The sequence below is a fragment of the Haemaphysalis longicornis genome, unplaced genomic scaffold (genome assembly GCF_048455015.1).
Source record: "Haemaphysalis longicornis isolate Haplotype H1 unplaced genomic scaffold, Haemaphysalis longicornis Haplotype H1 scaffold_9, whole genome shotgun sequence".
In the NCBI taxonomy this organism is placed as follows: domain Eukaryota; kingdom Metazoa; phylum Arthropoda; class Arachnida; order Ixodida; family Ixodidae; genus Haemaphysalis; species Haemaphysalis longicornis.
This window is the reverse complement of record NW_027526460.1, coordinates 40,065,565-40,092,147: the sequence shown is the minus strand read 5'-3', so window position 1 is coordinate 40,092,147 and position 26,583 is coordinate 40,065,565. Positions and strand designations below refer to the sequence as shown.

Below are 26,583 nucleotides of genomic sequence, written 5' to 3'. Positions count from 1 at the left end.
AGTGCGTACCGGTTGCAGAACGTCCCTTTTAACGGTTTCCTTCCGCTGTTGCCATTACAGTTCCTAAGAAAGCAAATACGCCCACAAATATCTGTAAACAAACCGTTGCTTCTGCTGCAGCCACCACCTCCTTGTCCGCATCTCTTGGAAGGGACACGCCTTCACGGAAGAACGCTGCCACCGGACGACTGCGCATTACTTTCGGAGCCAGCGTGTCGTAAGTAGCAATTCAAATGTTTCAATTTCTTTTTTACAGTGAAGCTGTCTATGGCTAGGATCCAGCAGGTTATTTCTGACAACAGAGCGATGTAGACAAGAGTCGCAAGCGAGCGTAGCGCCACCTTGCGGCGTCCACTCAAATCCCCTGTTTCGTAAAACTGTGTCACACCTTCAGCGTATGGGAAAACAATTATAATAAAATAAATAAAAAATGCCCCAAGGCCTTCATATAAGACGGCTTATATTGCTCCTAAAAAGATGTCTTCAATGCATTTATGGTTAGAGGTGAAACTGGCTTTAAGAAAATCGGCGTAACCCAAGGAGGTTAAATGGAATGGATTACTTTATTATAGGAGGAGGCCAAGAGGCCCTGTTGTGGGACGTGGGAAAAAGGGTAGAGGAAGATGGTTCCTATACAGCACTGTGACTCTGTGAGGGTTCACTTAGCACGGCACGCACAGTTGAAGTTGTGGCTAGGACACTCTGATACGACCATCATCGGGGTATCCAACAGGAGCCGTTCAGGAGCCACAAAGGGTGTTTTATGGGGGCATCTAGAAAAAAAATTGATTGCTGCAACCTAGACCTTTGGAAGCTGGCTTTTCCACACTGTTTGCTTCACATGGCCATCCACGGAAGGAGTATGATTACAGAAAACGGCTGTAACTTGTGTTATCGAAAGTACCCCGAAACAATTCGTATGACAATTAGTCGCTAAGGAGACTCTAACATTATGGTGTGTTTCATTTACGTGTCATAATATTGAGTTCGCAGTCAAGTAGTAAACGTTACAGAATTACTGTCTGCTTTCAACACATGGCCATCTACGGAGGGAGTATGGTTACAGAAAGCGGCTGCAACTGTTGTTTTACTGAAAGTATCCGGAAACAAATTATATGACAATAAGTCGCTAAGGTGACTCCAACATTACGCAACCCAGATTCGCTGATCATCCTTCTTCGGAGTGGAAGGGCACTGAATTTTTGTGTGTGTCGGCTGCAGATGTGCACACACGAACGCACGAAGAACCGGGATGCGCAAAATTGGGCTTGGTGGTACATAGTACTTCACAGATTGCGCAAAAAAAAAAAAAACAAAGGGGCGGAGAAGGGACAGCAGGGACGGCGCTGAAACCTAAAATCATTGTACTAAAACCACATTTAAAATAAATAAACAAAGGAACTATTCACGGCAGATGTGACAGCGATAAAAGCATAGTTTCTCTAAGCAACGAAGCTCACCCTAGTGCGGTTCGTGGGAATTAACCAGCGCCGCTTTGAAAGAAGAAAAAAAAATGAAGGAAGCTCACACTAACGTAAGACTTGCATGTAGCGAAGCTGTACGCAACCTTCACGACCATCACGACGGTAAGTCCACGATTGCAGCCGATTTGCTTCTTCCTCGCTGCCGCAACGACCTTTACTTCATCATTGTTGCTATAAGTGTGAGCTTCCCTCTTTTTTTTGGATGTAATAATGATTTGACATCACCTTAGAGGGGCGCGTACGCTGTGACGTGTCTTTCTCGTTCCAAGCAAGTGTCGCCACGATTAAGGCGAGCGCTGTAGGTCGCTTGGCCAGTCTTGGCCAATCTCCCAAGTGGGTATGCTTGACTCGACAAACGCGCTCAGGGGACGCTGGGCGGTCGTCGCGAGGCACGCACACTCGAACGCTAGACATTTTCTTGGTTTTGTTAACTACCGGGCAATGGCCGCGAGGCCCGCGCTTTCATGCCCGCGCTCGGCAATCTCTTGGTATTTTTAACTGCGCACACGAAAAATTACGATTTGCTAAACAGCTTCGCTGCTAAAAAATCTAACGTCGACGCAACCAAGCTGCGGCGGAACACGGTGTGCCGTCTAAGGTAGTGTTGGTGCTTAACCCGCTATGTAATTGAGCAATAACTTCTTCCCTGCCTGACGCGTCACCGAACGAAACTTCAATTTAACTCTGTCAATCCGGAATGCCCCCTACGCAGCCAAGCTTCGCCGCTTCGTACACACAAGTGGTCATAGAGCCAAATAAATAATATGCTGGTCCTTTTTACATTGATAAAGTAATGACCAACCACATTACGAGTTTAACGAAAGCTGTTGACCAACTCCCGTCTATTAAAGGTCTGCCTTCGGACGCATGGATCCACGTTACGCACCCATCGCAGCTCTCCAGCACTGCACTGACATCACAGACCGTGCAGCGCCCTTGGGGTGGCCTTGATATGACCTCTTGCGTAACTCTATCGGTTCACGAACACAAACAGGTCCATGTCGGTACTGACGCACGGACAGGGAAATTCGAGTAGATTACATAATCATTTGCACGAGCCGTTTCCAATGCCTGCTTTGTACTAATTTTCCGCTATAAAATGTCGTTTATCATTGTGCTGCGTTAGGCGTTGCTCGTCACTTTTTTTTTCTTTTTCCCTTGCTTTGTTAGCACACCCTTGCTTGGGCTTCAGAAATTGATGCAGTATATAGTAAATAAACAAAATAAAATAACACTGACGGCTTCAACTGCATTGAAGCTATATACGCTACGCACACTGCCGAATCCGACACCGCTTTTCATGCACAGCTTACGCTATGAAAAGACAAGTCCACACCACTGCCATGGTGAACGGCGCAGCTAGTTTTTTTTAAATGCAGAGCATTTCAGTAACTCACGATGTCACCCGCGTTGACGTCCGTCGTAGTCCGCACCGTCGTTGTCCGCACCCCTCCCCCTACACTATATAAAAAAAAATACTATCCGGCGCCTGGTTTCGATCCCTCGACCCTGCGGGCGGAACGCAATGTACATGGTGCTCTACCCACTGCGCCACAAAGCCGACACAGAATGGGAGACTACGAACGCGCCTTATATCCTTGACTCATTCAAACTACGTCAAGAAGCTGCTGATACAACGCATTCACTACCACCAACTCCCCAAACACTAAACGTTAACGCAATACACCCACCCCCTATGCGACGCATTTACTCGAGTCCCCCTCGCGGGGAGATGGGCCCAATTTTTTGTTCTCGCTCATGCCATTTAGACACCGTATATTCAAATGTAAAAACAAAAATAACAAGAGTGTTGATTTGTTCAGAAATGCGGTTCTTCGGAGTCCCCTATGTACCCGCATTTTTAGCGACTCTCAATCTATCCTTGAAAGAACTAAAGAGTGCCCTTAATCTTAGAATGGCACATCCGTCCACAGCAAAACTGGAGTGGGCGAACATCTCACAACCTCGAAATCAATTGGGCGACCAAGAACACCTGATACTTGCCTGAGAAACCTCGCAGCATGCATCATCACGAGCAACAACTTTCTCCACAACACGACGCCAGTCACGCGGCCAATTTCACCAGCCCGGAGCGTTCCTCACTCAGCGCGGAATGCGAACAATCATCCTCGCCTCTTATTCCCCTTTATTTATCACACTCCGGCCGCTCGGTAAGCGTCTGATTTATACACTCGTACACGGCTCCAGTGCGGCCGACCGGGCAACACCTCACCGGGCCTCACCTCTGCCCGTGTGCGCATCGCAGGGCTCGGATGAGCAACCCACGGGAAGGGGAAGGCAGTTTTGGCGGAGGCCAAATTGTTGCCAATTGGCCCCTCGACGGCGAGTAAATGCAGAGGCATCCGCGTATATGTATGCGCGTTTGCTCATGCGACTGGCACAGAGAGAAGCACCACCGCCGCAGCGACAGCGGCGGGCATTAGCGAAACCTGACCGTCGCCGCGCCAGGCATTCCTGGGCGCGCATTCATTAGCCCTTCTCGCAGACGACCGATGAGGAGGGGAAGGCAGTGCAGACGCGGAAGATGCAGCGGTGCCCTCAGTCGAGCCATCACCATCGCCAACAAAAACCTCCCATCCCCATCCGTCCTTACCCCCACCTTTCCCGCATTTTTTTAACGCGGAAACAGCTCCGGCCAAACCCCCATTCTCAATACGAGGCAACCAACCGAGCGACTATCAAATTACCAGCGTTATTACGCCTGGTACTGTCCGTTTTTCTTTCTTTTTTTCGCTAACGTGAGCGTAAAGTAATCACCGCCACTTGGAATGACGTTCATCTCATAAAACGAAGTTCGATGCAATCACGATCGCAAATAATTAAGATGATTTAACAAATATTTTTGAGGTACTCCGTGCACGAGCTGCGAGGCTACTGTTGACGCAGTATAATTAGGGCACCTTACCCTAAAACCGCTGAATAATTCGGGAATACAAATGAACGGCACAGCCATGGGCCCGCTTTCCCATTCAGGCCAGGCTGGAAGAAGAGGAGGGGGAATGGTGTTGTGGTAGAGGAAAAGGTGCCATTACGAACGTCGCAGTCGAAGAGTTCCGCTTCCACGAAAAAAATGAGGAGGGCAGGGGGGGGGGGGGGAGAAGACGGTCAGTGCAATATGATGTGGTTCAAGAGATTACAGCAATGAAAACTGTCAAGATGAAAGAAATAAAAATCAGGAATCAAAAGGCCGTGGCACAGTTGATGGCGTGCTTTCATACATACCGTGTCACAGCCCTTTCTCGGAAAGTACACACGGACAAAATGTCATGCCTGGGGAAGGACCAGGAGGCAAGTGGGCCCAGCAGCGAAGCCGCGATCAAGGGAACACGCAGACACCAAACAACACGCCGCAAGGGGGGTTGATATACACAGGATCATACACTTGCTGGTACAGGTTACAGCACCTCTCGCCGCATATGCAATCACTCCAGGGCTCCTAACATGTACACGTTCTCCCTTCATTTGTACGTGTACCTCAGAACCAATTGCTACTGCAGGGACTACACGCCCGAATTCAAAATCGAAAAGAGCGCGAACTGCAACGGCATGAAAAAACAGAAGCTTCTCAGGACACGACACGAAAAGGGCAGAACTCAGACGCACGCGTGAACGCATCCTTTGCAGTTTCAAATACCAAAGCAAAAGTACGAATTCATGTCACTGAATTCACCGCTTGCTTGTAGAAACCCATGCCACGGCGATGGAATAAGGGTGCTTGAAACGTATCTGCTGCCGAACATCGGGCATTCACGGAGAAATAAGTCGATAGTCAAAGCGAAATGTTTAATAACGGTCATTAAAAAAAACATAACACAGCCGAATAGTCCGAATGTAGTTTCCCATTTGCAGGCTACGAATACGGTACTACTGACGATCGCTGCACGTTCGCTTCTTAAATAAACAGAGCAGTAACATAAACAGTCCGCCTTACTGCCTTCGGAGACGGGTACAATGGCAGTACTCTACCTCGGTCGCGGCCCGGTTCCATCGCTGAGCACGAAATAGCATCGTTCAGACACCTGGGACGGAATTCACAGTTTTGCCCATTTCGTATCAAGTGTAAATTTTGAGCGAGCTCTGATTGGCTGAAAGCAGAAGACCCGGATGTGACGCAGAACAATCAAGGTGGGACAGCCGCATGTCATTGACCAGAGGCCTCGCAAGTACAACTACGTCACGTTTGAAACGGGCGCGAAATGGACTTGCAGTCGAAACTCGTTATAACGAAGTAGTATCAGGACAATACTTTAGTTCGTTATATCCGATATTCGTTGTAACAGTGGATGTAACAATCGGCTCAAACCAATCGGTAATCTGGCTCCCACAACAATCTTTGATACAGAAACGCATTATTTTAAGCTTCGAATATACTATAAACAAGGCAGCCCTTACCTTTCTCCTTGTTGCATTTTAAGTTGAATTAATGGGAACACGAGTACGTGAAAATACAACACAGTACAGTTCATTTGACAATACAGGACTGCGACCTTGTTTTAATAGGAAGGATATGATCTTCGTCTGGTAGCTATTCACAGCACTAAGCAGGATGAAGTTTTCAACAGTATCCACCAACAAGATGGCCTTTTCTGCTTGTGCACTTTCGGACGCCGGGAGTTTTTCAAGTAGCTTCTCGGGCAACTTGTCAAATATTTCTTCGTTATATTCGATATTGCGCGTGGCTCTCGCGGTTTCGGTTTCTTTATAAAAGAATAAGTGTCACTGAAATAAAGCGTGACCAAAGAAAGTTCGTATTTAGTTCGCTATAGGCGATAATTCGCTGTATCAGTGTTCGCTATAACGAGGTTCAACTGTATTTGAAACGTACACAACTCGTAATTCCGCCCCTGTCTCCAATGCAGACGCGCATTCGCGCCACACCCCATATCCGCCCGGCTGTTCCACTTGAAGGCGACGCGGTGTGCACGCACCGCACAAACGGGCGAGAGCCCAATGCTACCGTGACTTGCGACCGCTGTGCCCCGACTCCCCCCTGCACGGGCGCTCCGCGGAATCAGCTGCGGTTCATTGGACCGAGCTAGCCGAGGGCGGGGCCCCCGTCAGAGCTGAAACGTCGACGCACAACCGTGTCACGAACTACTCGGCTGATGAGCACGCACGGTAGCAGTGACCCTCACCAGGCGGTAGCCTTCGTCACTGGGGGCATTTTTTGAACGATACTGCGTCAGAGCGAGCACTCTGGTATAGACATTTTAAGCTTTCCGATTTTTGCAGTTACTAATTCGATTTCTTCGACGCACTGCTCATTTGTTGCCTTTCTAAAGCGCATTTTCTGAAAGCGAGGCTTGAATGTGCCACTCACGACGTTGCCGGGACGACGTCCCCGTTACACGTTCCGCTCGTCCGGTGAGTGAGGACTGCCCATCATTGTCCTTCATGCTTGGAAGCGGGATCGTGACCTCTCACTAACGCGAGCATGGTTTCCCCAGGTTCTGGAGGAATGAATCATGACGATTACGATAACGACGCGCTGTGGCGCACGTATGTATCTTCAATAAGATCAAGACATTCTCTAGGCTATGTCGCAGTTACCCCGTCCTAAAAGATATCATGAGTTTTAACGCGCCGAAGCTCCACCTGGGCTACGCGAGACGCGCCGCAGTGGAGGGCTCCGGATTAATTTGACCACCTGGCGACGAGCAAATTGTAAAGGCCTATAGGAACGACAAATTATAGCTCAGAACCAGGATTTCTCTGCCCTTTGGGAGATAGCACAGCTGGTAGAGCACCGGGTTGCTACTGCGAAAACCTGGATTCGAATCCCATCGGGTCACAGCGGCGGCCTTTTTTTTTGACCGGACAACTACACCCACAACAACGCTTTTTAGAAGCTTAATGGTGATGAGTGCAACACGATGAGTGCAACACCCACAACAACCAGTAAGCATGCAAATCTAAAGGAGAGGACAGCGAATTACAGCTTCACTTTCCCGCTGCACTGCTTCTACTGTTTGTCTCTGTAAACCACGCCTCCCCCTGGCCTCGAATATTTCAACTCTCGGTTCCCGCCACGGCAATCCACAGGAGGAATCGGACACGATTCGTCAGTCTGTTCGTTCCTTGCGCAACTGCACGCGCGGAAGCAGCAAGTGGCAACCCATACGCGCTCGTTGTCTCGGCTACGCGAAATGCGGTCGGCCGGAACAAACAATCACAAAGCATGCGGGCACAGCGTACCGGGTCGGTGACAGAAGGCGATTCCACCGCGCGACGCTGCTGCCCTGCGGGAAGGCACAACAACGACAGCTCGAAGAAGCGAGGACGCCCACTCTGCGGGCGCTTCCCCGAAGGAACGAAGCGCCTCAGCGATCGGCGGCGGGACAGGAAAAGACTGAAGGACGGCCGATTGGATTCGCGATGATTGAGCGCCTCTTCCGAGTTAGAAGACGACGCCGCGGCAGCCGCAACGACGACGAGCAGTCATGGGCGCTTCCTGCCCGCGACCCGTAAGCCTCTCGTTCCTTATTTGGCCCGGCAAGAGCGGGGCTTGAGCCGACTGAGCTACAACTGACTGAAGCACTCTCTGTCCGAATCTACACAAAGTCAATAAAGGTATCCAGGTTACGCCGGCGATATAACTGTGAAAAAAAAAAAAAGAGTTTTAAAACAGCGGTCGCTGCAACAAGGCGGAATAGCGAGCAGCTCGGCGGCGAGAGCAAAGGACCTAAACAGACGACACTTGGCTTAGAGGCACAGCTTCGATGGCTTAGCTTGAAGTTTGACTTTGGCTGTAAGCGGCTACAGCGCAAACATACTACAAGTGGCGAGAGTAACCGTCAAGCAACAGCTGATAAGGTAGGAGAGTGGGATTGATTTGATTGATTGTGGGGTTTAACGCGCCGACGCAACGCACGCAGGCGATAAGGCGCGCCGTTGTGGAGGGCTCCGGATTAATTCTGACCACCTGGGGATCTTTTTAACGTGCACCGAAATCTCGAACACACGGGCGTTTTTGCCTTTCGCCTCCATCAGAAAAGCGGCCGCCGCGGCCGGGAATCGAACCCGCGTCCTCGTGCTCAGCAGCGCAACGCCTTAGCCGCTGAGTCACCGCGGCGGGTGAACAGATGTTTTTACCAAAGTAGGGACACGAGACAAAGTTTACTGAGAAACAAAGCAAAACAAGACAGGAATGTGTTCAGTGAGAAGTCACAAACATTCAAACTGTTGTTACTGTTGGACGTCTTGGCATGCCGCCCCGGGCGGCACCTTGAGCGCTTTTTGTATTTTGGGGTCAAAATATTTTTCAGTGCCTATTTTCTTATTTGTTATCGCAAAAAATCAAGCAGCCATGCACTTTTAAATATAAGAACACCGCAAATATTACCTTAGTATTGATCTTTTGCATCAAACATGTCAAGTTTTCTTTTTGCCCAACCATGTTGACAAGTATGAACACACCACCAGCTTGGAAATGTTTTGCCTATATAACCGTCTCGTTAGAAAATTCTCACCTTTTGGCCGGACGGCAGAATCGAGAGAAAGACAGACAGAAGGATAGACAGACACAAAAAATTTTCGCGTTGAAGTGGCCCTCGAAAGACTGTCGTATTTTAAAAAAATATGTCCCGGCCGGACATACAGTGGTTTGGCAACAACACGGCGCTAAATTGAAAATAATAGGATTAAAATTAGCTATCAGGCCATCAGCGGCGCCTCATGGAATGCCAACTAGCCGGTACGCTCACGTTTTTAGGCTTCTTTTTTTCTTCGACGAATAACACTTTGAACTAGTTAGAACTCCTCGAAATCTTGGTTGCTCAGTTAAAGCCAAGGCAACTCTAAATACGTAACGGACTGGATGAGAAGCGCAAGTATTCTGATCGCGGCACATACCGTACACGTAACGTAGTACGCCGTCTCGGCATAATCATACAGATGTAACTGTCGTTGTTGAGAGCGAGATTAACTTTGGCAATGAACGTTCTTTCTTTTTTTTTTTTGCTTGCTTCGAGGGACGAGAGCACTGGAATGAAACATTGACCTTCCTCAGCTCGGTACGCTTAGATAGATAACTCGGCGAGCTCACGAGCAGATCGCGGGTCTTCGAAATAAAAACGGGAATGAGACAAGAAGGCACGTAGGGAACATCTGCTGCGAAATAACTAGTGAGGGAGGGAAAAAGAAAAAGTGCGGTATAGGTGGGGGGAGGGGGGGGGGGCTGCGATTTGCGCAAACATGACAGGTCGCTTATCAAAACAAGACTGCGAGTGCCGCATTTATTACTATATGTTCCAGCACGCAATGGGGTACGGTTCTATCGATCTGTGGGCACCACACCTCACTTTAGTCGCGATTATGGACAATACTCCTCAATTTTGTACAATAAGCTCGCGAAAAAACAGCGGAGGTAGGGGACTGGAGGATCCAACAGTTGTACCAGCATTCTTTCGCGACACGACGGTTCTGTACCCACGAAGGCCTGCTGTTACACATGTGTGAACGGACCCAGTACCTGCTGCAAGCCCTAAGCAGTAACCCAGGTATTGAAATGCAACAGGCGTGCGGCCCACAAACTTTCCACTGCTCCCCTTCCTCTGACAACGCAGGTGGAAGAACGTTAAGTGCCATGCGTGCCGCCACAGCTACATGTAAACGAGGGTTTCCGATGCCCTGCCTCACGCTACCATACTAACCGCAGCACGGCCGACACTTTAACCTTGGTAACCGCAGCGGGGATCGCGTGCAGCTTCTTTGGGCTCGTGCACGCGGTGCTACTGCACCCCGCAGGTAGAGGAGAGGTGGCTCCCCGCGGACGCCCGACGACAACCTCGGCGCGCAGAGGGAGTCGTGCGGCGAAGCCCATCGGCCATGCGGCCCACGCCGGATGGCGAAACGGCCCACCAAGCACGGCGGCCGCATAACAAAGGGGGGGACCCCCGCCACGCCCACAACACGGCCGCCGATGGAACACGCGGGGGAACAACGCCCATATAACGGGCCATGGATCGCGGCTCGGAGTCGATGCGGCGCACCGACCGACCGGCGCCCGGTAGAGACCATCAATAGGGGGAGGAGGGAGCCGCGATTTAATTGGGCCCGTCACCAAGGCGTGTAGTATGTACACGCTCGTCCACTGATGGAAAGAGGGCGAGAAAGAATGCATACGCTTCATACGCTTCAAATGTCGCTCTCCTCCACGTTCTCTCCTGGCGTTGTTTGTGAGGGCCCGGTTGACCGCACGACATCGACGCATGTCGAAGCGGCTTGCTGCTTTGCGACTGCGGGCACAGGGGTGATACAACCCACTGCCACGGTATTGAACCAATCAGTGTGGGCTACGGCTGGATGGTACGTTTCGACGATAATGGCCGGGAACAATGTCGTAACAATAATAGACCAACTCTGTCGCCTACAGTCATCGTGAGGTTGCCACAAGATGCGTGGTACGATCCTGAGGCGTGTCCAGGGGGAGGGGGGGATTACAGGGCTTGACCGACCCCCCTCCCGAAACATGGGCACCAAATTTTTAGCTGGGAAAGTTTACGGAAAAACGAAATTAGGTACACACGGTGGCAGGGCGAAATCCAGAGGTGAGAGCAAAAGTTACCGAAAACTCGCCGTTGAATGTATGTACAGTGGAGCCTCGTTAAACCGTACCCGCATAAGCCGCAGATACTTTTTATACGTTGTTAAGCCAAATCCCCGACACAGTTTCCCTTTCACATAATGCATTCCAATAAACCGTAGGCCGGTTAGTACGTACTTTCTTCGCGTCCCCGTCAGGTACGGTTTGACGAGGTTTCACTGTATATACATCATCAGCCCCTTTCCCGAACGAAATTCCTCGCTAAGCCGCTGGTGCGAACGTAACACATTAACAAATGAAATGCCATACACTAGACGTATCTACCAGGAAAACAAGTGTAGTCGACTGTTAGAGTGAAGGTCCAGGAAAGTTTAGCGAACAAAGGTAGCGGTGGCGATAAGGCGCGCGTGAGAAACTTGAAATACGCGCGCAGACCGGGCGTGCCGTGGCGCGGCGGCCAACTCTACGCGCGGCACAATCAATGGGAAAATCGAGACCTGGCAAGAAGAGTTACGTAACAGCGCCGAACGCTCGGAAACTGGCCGTACAATCAACTTGAATCAGCGATCGAAAACAAGCAGGGAGGCGATAGCGTAATAAATGCTCCAACATGAACGAGTTCGCCGCCGCTGGCCGGTGGACAAGATGTACCGTTCTCTTAGCGAAGTCGCACGACTCGACTCCCACCCACGGGTGACCGTATTCTGACGCGGTCGAAATAATACACACGTGTATGCGCAACGTTCGGCCACTCCGGGGAAAAAAAGGCATGCGGTGTACAGATTTCATTTCATTTCATTTCATTTATTTACTCTCAAGGCACTGGGAATTACAGAGAGGAGTGGGACAACAAATATCAAACATAAAGTAAAACAAAACAGCAGGTTTAGAACAAATTACAATGCACTCTCAGAAATGATTGATTTGATTGATGGCGGTAATCAGAGCAAGGGCTCCAGAATTTGGTTACTAACCTGCTCGCAGTTATTCCCAAAGTGGCTTTGCGGCAACTACAGCAAGCATGGACGCTTTCTTAAATTTTGAAGGACTGGATTCACGCGGAACAATATCGCTCCTAATTCACGAAAACGTGCTCCAAACCCTTTAGACAGCGTCTGTGCATAAGTTTAGAGGCTGCTCCATAACGCTGACCTAACCTAAACGCAGCAAAAACACCCTATTCGCAGTTATCATTGTTTTATCACTCAAATCCCAGAGAGAAAAAAAGTGGGCATAGAGTCGAAGAAAGCCGAAGCCCCAAAGCTGCAGACTCCATTCAAATACGAACGGTTTCATTCACACCTACATATAAGGCAGGCGGTAAAGCGAGAATCGGAGATGTCATTATTTGGGAAAGGGCTTTTCAGACCCAGAAACCCGCTTTCTGCGATGTCTGCGAGTATCGTGTGTGCATCTGCGTCCATTCGAAAGCGCACCTGTTTGTTCAGCGGACGCGGCGCGCATAAAAAAACCTAACGGCCAACCTGGCAGAAAGGTCGGAATCACTGCTTGCATCAAAGAAGGCAACCTCCGCGCGCAAAGCGCCGTGGCAACGGTACAAGGAAAATCCTTTGATAATTATTTTTACACATAACGAACAGCTTACGAACGACCTGGGGGAGGGGGGGGGCTTATAAAATTATATCAACGAACACAAGTAATCAAATAGCGAAGCGCCAGCTAAATTTCATGCACTAAATTAAATTGTGGATAAATATTAACCACATTGTATTGGTGTTGCTTTTGCAGTTACATCCTTTGCTCCATAGTTTCGTTTCTTAGTGGCGTACACTACCTGCTTTTGAAAAAAAAAAAAAGAGCGGGGTTTTCAAAAATCCAGGCAACTTTCGGTTATCAGCGTAAGCACACATCGGACCGGGTCTTCTTTTCAACGCGCGCTAGAAACCAAACGTAGCGTGCTCCGGAATACAAACTGTAGCAAAAAAAAGAAAGAAAAATAAGCTCGGGCCTCAAATCTCTACCCGCAGTGCCGGCGGGAGAGCAGATTAGCTGCGATCGTGCGCACAGAGCCCGAGACGGGCAGGGAGGAGAACCGGCTCCCGGCCCGTCTCCAAAACTTTCTCCGCGCCCAAACCGGTCAACAACACCGGGGCGGCGTCCGCTCACCGTAATGCGGTTCCAAATCTCCTTGTAGAGCCGGTCCGAACCCATGGCAGCGGCTCAGTCACAACACTCATGCTGCACGTCAAAACACTCCGCGCACGCACGTGCACACACACAGTGCTCGTCTTGTCACTGCTCAGGTACGGCGGCGTCCGGCCCGCAGACGACGCCGGCGAGCGTCATCGCCCAGTCGGACAGGCCCGGCGGCGGCGGCGTGCCATGACGCCCAGCCGCGTCGGTCACGTGACCAGAAACATGAGTCACGTGGCTCCTTGCCGAGCGTCGTCTGCTAGCGGCACCGGCCGCCGCCCACTGGGTGAGCGAGCGTGCGTGCGCGCGTTTGCCAAGTAGTGCCGTGTAACCTTCCTTTCGAGGGGGAGGGATGGTGGCGATTTGCATCCGTAGGCCTGAAGTAAACAACAAGCCATGCTAATGCCCAGCCTATGAAAAACGCGAAAGTAGCAAGAAATACGGGACAAATAGAAAGAAGTCTCCCATGTTTACCTGCATTTTGCGTTACTTTTGGTCACCTTACATGAACAAAAAGAGAGAAAAAAAAAACACGCCCACATTACAACTCCCCGACAGATCAAAACGTTCCGCAACGATTTATTATCGTAAGTTCGATAACAATACCGTAAGTTCGAAACTAGAAGGGCGATATGCCAGAATGACTAATTTAGAAGACTGGTGGGAGTTTGATATCTTGCCCAGAAGAAAGGATTCTGAAAACTATGAAAGCAAAGCTCGAGCTTTTGGCTTCCACACCTATAGGAGAGAGAGAGAGAGAGAGAGAGAGAGAGAGAGAGAGAGAGAGAGAGAGAGAGAGAGAGAAAACGTTTATTGAAACATATAGGATGATAAAAAACTAACACTATAGTTATAAAACATGCGTGACAATTTTACTTTCTTCAAATTTTGATTTTTCAACCCTGCCTTGAATGCGCAATTTCGAAGACAAATTGAAAAACAAATTTTTTCGCTGTTATTCCTTTGGCACTCCATTCGACCAACTGATATTTATTAATCTAACTTGGAGTTATGGTCAGCTACAACGCTTCACGGCGATTATACGGTGGTGCATCGAAGGACGCTAGTTAAGAAAAAAATTTTGCAATCACTGCACTGCATGCATGACGCATAAGCATTCTTCAAATTCAATAAGGATTGACTTGATTCATTTTATGAACACATATGCGCCTTAAGCTTTTACAGCCGAAATAAAGAACTCATTAAATGTTCGTTTTGGGGTCGCTTACTTTCCATGCCAAAGCGATTGAAAAATAACAAAAAAATAACAAAAAATAACAAAAAAAATAACAAAAAGAGCAACATATTAAACACTTTAACGCAGATGGAAGACGTTACTGTTAGGAGCGCCATAATTTAAAATTTACAAACACGCAATTTACTTAAATTAAGCAGCTTTAACAACGTTCGAACCACACTCAATTTCGAACTACATAAGATAACTTGCTCATGCTCTCGTCGTTTTCATTCTTTAGGCTTGCCGAATAATAAGTTCCGCACACTTTTTTGGGGAGAAGGCAAATCAAAATGTTTAATAACATTAAGTTTCAACAAAACTGACAATGCGCCTGGGCGGCGCCGTTCTTTATGCTCACACGCGTTCTTTTCCACCCGCTCAGATATCACGCAGCACACGGACGCCCGCGCTGCCGCTCAAACGCTAAACTGCCCCGCGGCCTGGAAACAGTCCCTCTGGCGCCTCGAAGTCAACCACCTAAAGACCACCGTACTATCGGCGTCAAATGAAACGCGAACACGAAAACATGAACCAGAACGGGCAAAATTGAAAAATACTGTTCGTAGAGTTCATACAATGACTTGCTATTGGTATGTTTAGAAATCCACTTTTCCCAACTTTGTTTTTGTAACTAATCCTCGCGTCATTTTGGCTTGCATGGAAAGAAATCGCGCTATTTCTGTGTTCAGGTTCATATTTTCGTGTTCGCGTTTCATTTGACGCCGATAGTACGTCGTTCCTAAACACTTGCAAGAGAAGTCGACCGTGGGACCACGGACGCTCAGTCAGTCTCAAGCGACGCCTGGAACTCTCCAAACGCGTAAACACAACACTGAAGGTATAAATAAAAGGTATAATGAAAACATAAGGTAGGGGGGGGGGGGGGGGTGAAGTTCGCCTACACATATTACACGTTTTGAAGGTTATATGTAACGTATATTGTCTCAGCTCCCCTTTCAACATCCCTCCGTCACCGTTTCTCGTGCTTTTTATCCATAAATAAATATTCTGCAGTCACTTTAATATCTAAACACAGCTTTCATTTATTTCGGGCTATTGTATTTGATTCCATTGGAAAAGTGGAATTCCGCATACTCCCACATCCAGCCGAACAGCTGGATTTCGTTTAACTCCAACCACAGAGTTGACTTCCGGCGGGCTCAACTTCTGGTGTAAGTATAAGAAACAGGAACAAATAACCCGTCTGAGAAAAACCACCAGCTGTAAGCTTTGACCCCCTGACGGCGAAGTATACAGGCTTTTCAACTCGTCCCGAGATTCGTCCAATATCCAGCGTGCAGACGATATGGGGGCCGTTGCTAAAAAGCACACAAGGGTCTCAGAATTCGCAATGCGCCGAGCGACCTGCAGGCCGCGTAGCTTTCACCGTGCACAATTGTGGCCAAAATTTCCACAGATGCTTCCTGAAGACGTAAATAAACGCGAGAAAACAAAAGTAAAAGTACGAAAACTGGCGCCCACGTGACGAGCAGACGGTCCTTCTCTCTTAAAGTTCCAACTTCCCGTTGTACGACGGCCCGAATTTTTTTTTTCTGTCCGCCCTCAATGTTTCGCCTTCATAGCGCTCCTTTTGTTGGCGCGAATAAGATGACATGGTGCCGACGCTTCCTTGTTTTTTCGGGGTTAACACTCACCCACCATAAAGGCGTATCTTGGCCGACGGAGCGTCGTCAGGTCGTCCTGCAAGACGCTACGTCTAAAGCCGATGAAGGGACTTTGGCTACGTCCTGTTTGCACGCTTTACGCTAGCTTAGACGGAAGATTGTGTGGATGGCTCAGGAAGTCCTCAGCCTCTACCTCATTAAATAAAAACAAATAAAAAAATCTTAGTTTGGGACTCCATACGCGACATTTTTCACGTTAAAGATCCTCAGGTGATCAAAATTAATCCGGAGCCCGTCACTACGGCGCGCCTCATCGCCTACGTTGCGTCGGCGCGTTAAAGCCTAGAATCAATTAGAATCAATCAATACGCTACATATAAGTTGTACAACAAGGAAAACAGAGGACAGGGCGGCGACCAATCAACTACTTTCCCGCACTTGGTCTTTCGGTGCCGTAAAATTAACTTACGCAATTGGTTAAGGCCGCTTAAATATACCCGCAAATCAAACCAATATTGTAGGCTGGCAGGTCGAACTTATTCTAGTTGAAATTTATCATATCGTTCCTATAAATTAACTCCCCGCATTCACTGAAACCCCCCCCCCCCCCCCAAAAAAAAAAATAACAGGAAGGTAAAACTTGTGCGGACATGCAGTAGGAAGTCGCCCTGATTGAAAAATTAAAATATTGTAACTATAGGGCGATAAGGCGATAAATGTATACAGTTCACAAACAGGCCGGAAATTAGCACGATTCAGTACTGAGCGCACTGACCGCTTCCCCAAGGAGTACGTCAAAGCGCCATTAGCACGTCAATAAATGGCGGTTAAGTGCGTAATTTGAAAATTACGAATCTTTAACCATAATCTGTCAAGGAATGGCAGCAACGTATCTAGCTGAACAGACTTGTAGCGAACCATGAGCTACCTTATCTTTCGAACAGAGCAACGCTTCATTTAAGTCAGAAGTAATTTTATTGCGATTGAGAAAAAGGTACATTAGTGAGAAATTCCTATAGTCAATCGGGAACTCCTTCATCCTGCAACGTCTTAAGAAGAGTACAAAAATGCACTGCTCGAAGAAAAAACGAATAGAGAGAAAAGAAACGTGTTCGGGTCTTCACTTCTTTTGCCGCTAAGCTCCGGAAGTTTTTTCAATGCCAACTATTTTCGTAGTCACCGCGGCTTTAACTTGACCTCAAATTAAACCAGGTTGAAGCGCCTTCTACAGCCACGAACTTCGCTGTCTCATTCTCAGCTCCTCAAACTTTCAAGCAATGGCCGCGTCTATCTGGGCGAGATGAAACACACGACGACGTCTGCTTCCTGCAACCATTTAACCGAGCCATCGCGCCCCCTTCACAATGCCGCGCATGGCAGGATGTGTACTGCTATTTCTATTTAGAGAAGCCAGTGCGTGCACACTGTTTTGTGGACTCTCCCACCCTAGGCCAACGTACTATCCTCCTGTGCAAGCAGTGACGGATGCTGAATCAGTTAGCGAAGAAGCGACGGCTAGCACATACACGATATGGAGCTTTTGTGAAGCTTTGTTGCCATTGGGCAAGCTTTGTAAGGCTTACCACGCCCCCAAGGCCCACAAAACGTCTGCCCTACTCGAGCAATCTCGTACGCACCCTTCTATCTCTTTGTGCCCTCTTTTAAACAAATAAATAAAAACACGCATCGCCTTCAGAACAGCGCACAGATGCACTGTTCGAGAAAAGAGAAGCAGAAGCAACGCGTTCCTCTGTCGCTAAGGGCCAGGGTCCTGCGTTAACCAAGGACAGGAGATCAGGTAAACAACGAAAGGCAGCAGAGCGGGTTCATCACATCCCGAGGGAAAGTGGCCGCCAGATGGTTCTTTTACGTGGCGTAGAAGGTCGCCTGCACCGCCTGGTAGACGTCGCTTGCGACGCGGGGGCGTCAACGACCTCGAAACTTCCACAGCGCATAACGATAGAAAAAAGTAAAGTTGCTTAACCAACCGCATAACAGTCGTCTATCACATTTCCTGCACTTTTTTTCCTTCGCGGGTGGTTTTGCGCACTGGGTAATGAGGGAAAAGAGGTGCAGTAGTGAACGGTGGCGTATTAAAACTACCGTCAATCTTAAAGGAGCCATGAAGAGAAAACACAAGTTTGGTTCATTCAAAAGATTGTCTCGTTAGAATCATACTGACACCACTTTTAACGTAAACTTCGCTCAAATAAGCTACATAATTAGGCAAAACGGGAATGGTCATGCGACCCACCAGCTCATTTCCCGCAACAGAACCTGTGATGTCACATGGGCTAGGCTCTGCGATTGGCGGAGGCTGGCAGAAGCAGACGCAAATTAGGTAGAGCTTACAAACTAGACGAACGAGCGATTTGCGCTTAAATTTAGGGCACATTCTTTACAAAGCAATAGAATGATGGGACAAACAGTGGAAGTTACGAAAGCACATGTAAACATAGAAGTACTGATGCGTTCTGCTGTTCGTACTGCGCACAGCATGCTTTGGTTTAGCTGCACAGCACTACGGGGCTTGGGGTTGTCGCAGACGACACTGGCCGATTGACGCAAGCAACGGTGTCTTACGTGACCCCATTTGTCGAGCGAGCACTGTTTCAGGGAACGAATATTTTCTCCCAGAACAAAAACAAGCCAGGTTTAAATGCGGGCAAAAACAAACCAAACGCTTGCCACGGTATGGTGGCGCCATCTAGGTTACGGAACGTAAAGAAACGCGGGAACAAACCAACACCGCTGTACAGGGTGGAGACAATTTTTGAACGGTCCCGTGCCGCCGCAATTGGGCCAACGGGCTCAACGCGTTATTCTTTTCGTTTCCCACGAGACCTAGCAACGCGAAACAGACAATATGATTCAAACTTCTTCAGTAAACCGCGTTGCGGCGATAATTTTAGCGCGGTTTTGACACAATGACTTGCTTCGGCGGCGAGCGAGCAACCGAACATGGCGGCGCCAGCGTTACGTGTCTCTACCCTGTACGGCGGATGCGTGAATGAAGGTACTCTAGGCTGCAGAGCGGTCGGTTCCAGTGATGTCACTTGGGACCACGAAAACGCACGATTGAGCAGGAAAATCAAAATTTTAACCTAAATTGTTTAATTTCTCAGTGAATAAAGCACCGTTTGTATCCGGACAAGCGCTGGGGGCACTATAAAACACGAAATCTTTCGAATAAAACCAACTTGCATTTTCTCTTCATGGCTCCTTTAAAGGGCGCTTAAATCTACACGCCCGGGTGTGGTTTTTTTTTTTTTTTCTGCTTAAAGACGACTTTTGCGGTCCGGAATCAAACTCGTGACCCCCCCGTGCTCAAGCAGCAAGTTAGGCCATGGGCCACCTAAGTGGGTAACATAGCGCGTTGGCGAAAAATCCTTCGTGCTCAATTTTGAACTTGGACTTGGGACCCCCACCTGAAACACCAAGACGAGCATTACGGACACGCTCCCTTGTCCAGTTCGTTCATTGCATAAGTTCCCGCTTTGGAGAGCATTGCTACCGTGAACCATCCTCGGCATAACTACAAAGTGTCAAGGTGTCACCCAGCCACTTTTCTAATGAACCCGGGCAACGGCGTCGTTACCCCTTGACGAGTAGTGCGTGTCACGTGCGAAGGCACGAGCGGCGCGCTGCTTGGTCCGCGCGTCTTGGCCTCGAAACGAAGGCGCGCCGGGCGTGACCACGGGACACGTAATGCCCAGATGAATCACCGCCCACGTTGCAGCTTGGCACGAAATTCGTTTTTCCCTCCAGCTCCGTGCATCAGCCATGCATGAACCGCTGGCGCCATCTCTACGCACAGCCTGTAAGTGCGTAATGGCGGTCACGTTTGAACAGTCTCCGGTGGCCGCCAAAAGCGGGGGCGTTCACTTTCACAGCGGTTTTCACCAACGTTTATAGAAACAACGTCACAGAATAACGTCGGTTTTCACTAGCTACTTTCCATGGACTTTTAGTGACACTAAGGGGAGAAAAACTGCGTGCATGTGTGTGTGTGTGTGTGTGTGTACTGTGTATACGCGGTAAAGCTCTCCCCTACAGCCGGGGTTAGCATTTGATTTTTGCTGATCAACTAGATCAACATTTAATCAACTAGAAAGCAAACTTAGATCTTCCGAACGGGCCATGGAACGAATAATGATAGGAACTTAGTGACAGGAAACGAGCTTCCTGGATCATGGAACAAACTCGAGCAGATTATATCATAGTTCCAGTAAAGAAAAATAAATTGACTTTGGCTGGCCATGCAGTGAGACGAACCGACAACCGGTGGACAATCAGGGTAACAGAGTGGATACCAAGATATGTGTATGGGAGAAGGGGAAGGCCAATAATTTTATGGGGGGATGAAATACGGAAATCCGGTGCCCAACAGTGCACTCGAGCGACGCAGGACAGGAGCTTCGGAAGTCAATGGGAGAGGCCTTCGCGATGCAGTGGGCCTGAGTAGGCTGTTGATGATGATTATTTCATTCCCGTTCAAAATAACAGGGCACACGGCCCTCCCTACATGATATCAATGGCTTCTCTTCAATGTAAAGACGGCAGAGCATTGCTCCCACAAGCGAATTCCAAACTGGCCCCCTCCCATCCACCCGTCCAGAGCCCTATTTTTCCCTTTAGCTTATCTTGTTTTAGGGAATATCGAGGACCTGTAGTAAAACATGTAGACATGTCTTCACATGCCTGTAAGGCTCTTTCAGCCCAGAACTGGGCTCTCATGTCCAGCTTTACTTTTTTTTTGGTGCGACACTCGAGGCTCAGAGACCAGGCAAATACGTTTGATGGTTGCAGCCACGACAATGTCTGTTCACTTACGCATCACAGGGTAAAATATTCCAGAGCTAGAAAGCCGCAATTTCGGTAAACTACCAGGGGAGATAATTCAGCAGCGCCCTTTTTCAAATGCACATGAGTGGGTATTGTAATGCGATGAAAAACAGGGCAACAGTGGTGTGCTTTTTAAAACAATGTATTAAAATAGGTGAACCGGTGTAAAGAACCTGGCTAACCAAGTCACACACAGTTATGGCATGTTCAGGGGCCTCCAGCAGGCAAAAAAGGCTAACCCCTATTGATTCCAATAGGGGCTATGCTGAGGAATATTGGGACAGCATCTTCAGAAGTGTTGTTCTATACTGCCACAATATCAAGTTTCATCTCCTCAAAATCACCCCAAAACACTTGTCCGTGGCCTAGAATCGGCTGCACCTTGAAGATGTCGACCACCTTTGATGCACCTGCACATAACGCGACCCACAGCAAAGTGATGTGATGGAGAGGTGAAAGAAATGTCACCTCTGGTGTCATAGCTGGGATGCCACCCTGCCTTCCCAGTGACTCAGTGGCCAACAATGGACGTCTTCGAACAGCTTCTGTGTCTTAAAAGGGCTATGAAAGATGTATGACGATGATTGTTGGATGTTTTTGGTCCAAGACCAGCTGGGGCAAAGAGCGCCTGTGAAAAATGTAGCCGTAATGATACACTGTGACTTAAGAGTAACGAATGCCCCATTTTGTGCCACAACCTGGACCCTAAAACACTCTTGCTTTTTACGACAACTTCTTACTTTTTTCTCTGGAATGCTGGAACAACGATGAGACGCACAGAAAAGGATAGGAATGAGGGCAGAAGGGTTATTTAAGATTTTTTTTGTAATAAACAAACAATAAAAAAGCCATTGCAGTATACACCCAACCCAATTCAAAATAAAATGAGAACTAATGTAGCGTAAGGGCGACATCCTCTCAAACCAATTACCAAAAGCCTCCTCGTCGGTTGTTGAGTGAACCAACCGTCGGTTGTTGAGAGATGTTGAGTGAACCAAAGTAGAACGAAAATTCCTTCCAAATCAATTGAAATCAATTTAGCATACTTATTAGGTCCAAAACTGAACATAAGAAATAGCCACATGTTTTCTTAATATAAGTAAGTTGGCTTGGACAACTGAGCGACCCTCACAGCCTGGCAGTAGTAGACTCTGTAGTCATGAACAAATTTTCGGTATTCTAGGGAGGTGCACTATTCACACCGACAGACATCAAGTCAATTATGCTTCAATAGAAGCATTAACAAAGAGCAATGAAAACAAACAGGACAGCTGCTTTTCAAGCCAGCACGACAGTGGTACACAGCGGCTCCCTTTATGGAGAATTATAACCTCCCATTGGTCAGCACTAGCCATCCCACTGCAATACAACATATAAATGTACTGCAGTAGAACATTTATTAGAACATGTACCGCAGTAGAACTTCCACCTTCAAGATGAACAACATATAAAGCCAACTGAGAACCCATCCAATGCGCAATTGCATTTCGTCACAGCCACATTATCGTGACATTGTTTTGCAAATAACCAAAAAAAAGGCTCTGTCATCGAATATGGAATCAGACGATGGAGACTTGCTGAGGCCATTTGACATTGCCTCTGGGTTATGCCTGAATGCAGACACTGTACCTGCTTTATCGAATGACCTTTTAGAGGGCCAGTTTGACTGTATGCTCACCAATTACAGTTCAAAGCACCTTCTGGCAAGTTTTTTTTACGTGTTTTCCTGCAACACTTTTCTGTCCGTAGGGGTTCCCAGTTTCCCCAGACCTGTAAAATTGGAGAGGCCCGGGGATGGAAATTTTACAATACAATTTTACAGTTCCTGCAGGAGACAAAACATGGTGCTGAAATTCAAAATCCAACCAGTTGACACTTTTTGAATTTTATATCTCTGTGAGAAATTTAACCAGCAAGTTTAATCAAGACCACTCAAAGCTTCATGGACAGCAGTAGCCTTTCCCACTGCAATGCATTTTCTCGAGCATATGAAAAATATGGTGGCTCATCCAATGCAACTTTTGCATGCAGCACAATTTTCCTTACTGTGGGTTATCTACGAGTTTGGCAGGCAAAAATGCATGCAATATGAAAGTTACCAGCAGTGTTTTGGCAACCCTGGCTCAAGAGTAAAGTTGCATTTTGATTGCACTTGACAGATGCATTTTCTAAGCAGCCACAGTAGCCTCTATATATATAAACTCTAAGGGACCAAGAAAAATCTGATCATCTTATCAGGAATTAGCCTCCCATATTTTTTTTTCGTTACAAGAAAGCTTAAGTGCTTGTTCTTTCTATGAATTCTTCTTGGCAGAGTTTACCATTACAACTCTACTAATCCCTTTTTTTTTCATGAAGTTTGTAGAACTGCCGACAAAATATACCAGTGCTCCACATTTGCTTTTTTTCGGGGAAACTAAACCTCTGACCTGCTGTACAAACATCTGGTTTGTATGGGCTAGAGTAGGCGTTGCATTTGATGGTCAGGCCATGCATATCACAGTCAACTGTACTACAGTCCATAGATGTCACAAGGCTGCTAGCATGCAAGGCTGCTAACATCACAACTCAGTGTGTTTGACCGTAATTGCCATATGAAAAAACATGCCTATCTCTAAAGGGATTCCGTGTGTGCGTGAGGGGAGGTTGACCAGCCTGACTGTAACAAATGAAATGCGGAGAGCATGCTATGAGTGGTACAGTGGAGCTTCAATCAAGCATACTCATACAAGCTGCGTTTTCAATAGCAATAGCAACATTAAGTGTCGACCCTGCTGTCATCAACAAATGTAATGTTAACAGGACAACATGATCGTTCACATGGCAGTGAAAAAAAAAAAGTTGGTTGGGGTAAATTTACAAAATGCTTTCGCCAAACTTCATCAATCTAACCGGACTTTTTTATTTTTACTCTTTGTAATGGTTACTCCTTACGGTTGCAATTTATAATGTAAATACACACAAAGAAATTTTCGTAGTCATCATACTTACGGTTTCGCGTTCGTTTGCTGCCGACTGTATGCATGCCAGTTTGTACATAACCTTTCGACCGACTTCCCTCACGTACCGGGCGCTCAAAAATTCCTCACATCACAAAGTACTGCATAGGTGCGTTTCTGCACTCGAAAAACACTGCTCTGGGGAACTTTCAATGGAAATACACAGGTCAGAAAAAAGTAAAAGGACAGCCCACAGCGCCCAATGTCGACCGACGACAATCAAAACGTCATCTGGGAAAATGATGCCTTTCTTGGAGCAAAACAATGACGGTTTGCGCGGTAGCAAAAGCGCCTAGCACAGCTGGAATTTTCGTTCTACTAACAAACATAGAAAACGAAGCTTGACATTTCTGGCCCCGTTCGTTCCCGAAACAGTATACGCTCACATTTTTTCGCAGAAAAGCGTGCACACACTTGCGCCTTTTCTTTACAGGTGCTGCAAAAATTTCGGCATTCTTCAACGACCTCGTTAGGTACGCGTTCTCACAACGAAAATATAGACTTTTTCGCTGCCGACAAGCGCCGAGTGATCGCTACACTAACTGGTCTCCAACAGCGTCGAGAAACTTACCCTCCCTTCAAAAGTTTTAAAGCAGCAAGCAAGCGACAATTCTCGGAATTGTGTCCTCAACAGCTACGCTCATGCCCCCACCGGGTGACACATCCTGGAAAAAAAGAAAACAGATCGGCGCACACCCCCGGCTCTTCCACGCCGTCAGCCTCGAAGGGGTCTTGAGACGTAGCAGAGACGATCGCGGCCCGTGATCTCCAGTGCAGACGCGGGCCGATCAAATTTCAAGCCGAAGCGCACCCGAGACGAGCGACCAACCACACTGCGGCGGCCGGCCGCAAATGTTTTACCGGTTTTACCAGTCGCTTCGATTCCGGCTAACGACGTGTGCGTAACTTCCTACTTGACCATGTCCACCACGCGGCAATGCCACTGAGAAGCCGACAGTCAAACCAGTAGCGACTCATCCAATCCCCTATGCACGCGCATAACAACTCGACTCCACAAAAGAAGAAAAAGCAAACGGGCTACGGACTCAAAAGTGCATCGCCCGCTTCGCGTTCATGAACAAGTTCGCTCGGGAAGAGCGGGACCATAATTAGAACCTGAAATGTGGCATCTAGGACGAGGATGCAGACACAGTACCTTCAGTTTCCGCGAAGCTGCGGGCGTACATCCGAGTGTCAAAGGTTCATCGTATCCAGTGCACACACGCGACGCGATGTGAGCTTTCCGCACCGTTCAAATCGTTTTCGCGGTAGTCGCCATGTTGAACTCGCTCGCAAATGCGTACGTAAGCGCGGCACTAGCGGCACTCGGCGGCCGCCGCTGTCTTTTCGCTGGCATGTACGCAAAAAAGAAAAAAAATAGTCACGTGGTCACACCACGTGTTCGCTTTGCCTGTCTTACGGTGAAATCCGCTTTACGGAGTTGTTATGTGGGGAAGCCGAATGCAGATCGTACGGGTGCGGGAATATAATAAGCTTTCGAACAGTGGGGCTCTTCTATTTACAGTGGGGCTCTTCGATTTAGTCTCGGAGTCACCTCGGATAGTCCGTGGGTAGTCCGAGGAAGCCGTAGGGATAAATGGGAAAATCGAATGCCGGACTGCTTCTCGGGGAGTTGGCGGTGAGTCCCGGACTAAATCGAAGAGCCCCAGTGAGTCGAAGACTCTCATATTCTACTCGATGAATAGCGAATACTTAAAACTATTCGAAGTTACGCCCTCTGCGCTAACAATTACCGAGCTATTTTAGAAAAACTTTTGAATACTTGGATTGATGTCAAATCATTCTTGTCCGATAAACTGAAAAATGAGCCCGCTGGCCTAAGCATGAACGCTTTATTTAAACAGTATGGCTAGAACGAACTAGTTCATTCTAGGTGCTACGTAAACGTGAGAGTATTGGTCTGTGCATCCGTCTGCCTGTATGCAACTCGATCCAGCCACCCGGCCAAAGCAAAAGAATGATTGAAAACAAAGTATATATAGATAAGGCCGTTCACAACTAAACCTACGGGCAGGGCTCATATACGTACTCATTATTCAACGAAAATGAAACCTCAGACATATTGGAGGGAAAGTGTAAATGCATAATCGAGAGTACTAGCCTTTTTCTAAAAAAAATAAGAATACACGTTGGGTTGGTTTTTACGATAGCAAACGTAAAGAAGAAGTTGAAGAGACGAGCACAAACAAAGGTTATCGCTGCGCAGAACGAAAATAATGGAAAGAACGCGTGGCTCAATAGAACGTGGGTAAATTGATTCGAATGGAGCATTAATCATTCGAAGAGCGAGAATTGAGGGAGAGCAAGTAGACAAATGGAAATTTCTGTCTTGTGCAGTAACTGCACAATGTCGACTTAGCTATTGCAGGACAGTCTAATTCGGTTTAGCACTCTTACGTAATGAGCCTCTGTCACGGAGCAAGAATAAAATATATTCTTGCTCCGTGGCCTCTGTCACTAAACAAAATGGCTTGAAACCAATCTGCATTTGCGGTACGTTGATGTCATTGATGTCAAAGAAGAAGACTCTCTCTCTCTCTCTCTTTCTCTCTGTGGTACTAACTTGTGAAACATAAACTTGAGGTGTTACTTCTTGAAAACGGCATTTTGTCCGTCCATCGGGCCATGGAAATTACAACAGTAGAAGTAACAT

The 26,583-nt window shown here is 47.8% G+C and overlaps 1 protein-coding gene across 2 annotated transcripts in view; it reads right to left on the bottom strand.

Annotated features, from left to right (window-relative positions):
- Positions 1 to 25,216, bottom strand: part of LOC144152608 (uncharacterized) — a 96,543-nt gene extending 71,327 nt beyond the window's left edge. Inside the window, exon 1 of one of the 2 annotated variants that reach the window (XM_077683940.1) lies at positions 25,066 to 25,216. Coding sequence is in view for 1 of the 2 variants with exons in the window: in XM_077683938.1 (XP_077540064.1) it covers positions 13,177 to 13,221 (45 nt within the window). In the remaining variant the exon portion in view is untranslated. Of the gene's footprint in view, positions 1 to 13,176; positions 13,380 to 25,065 lie in introns of those variants that run through there. The other variant, XM_077683938.1, reaches the window with a different exon arrangement.
- Positions 25,217 to 26,583: the final 1,367 nt, after the last annotated feature.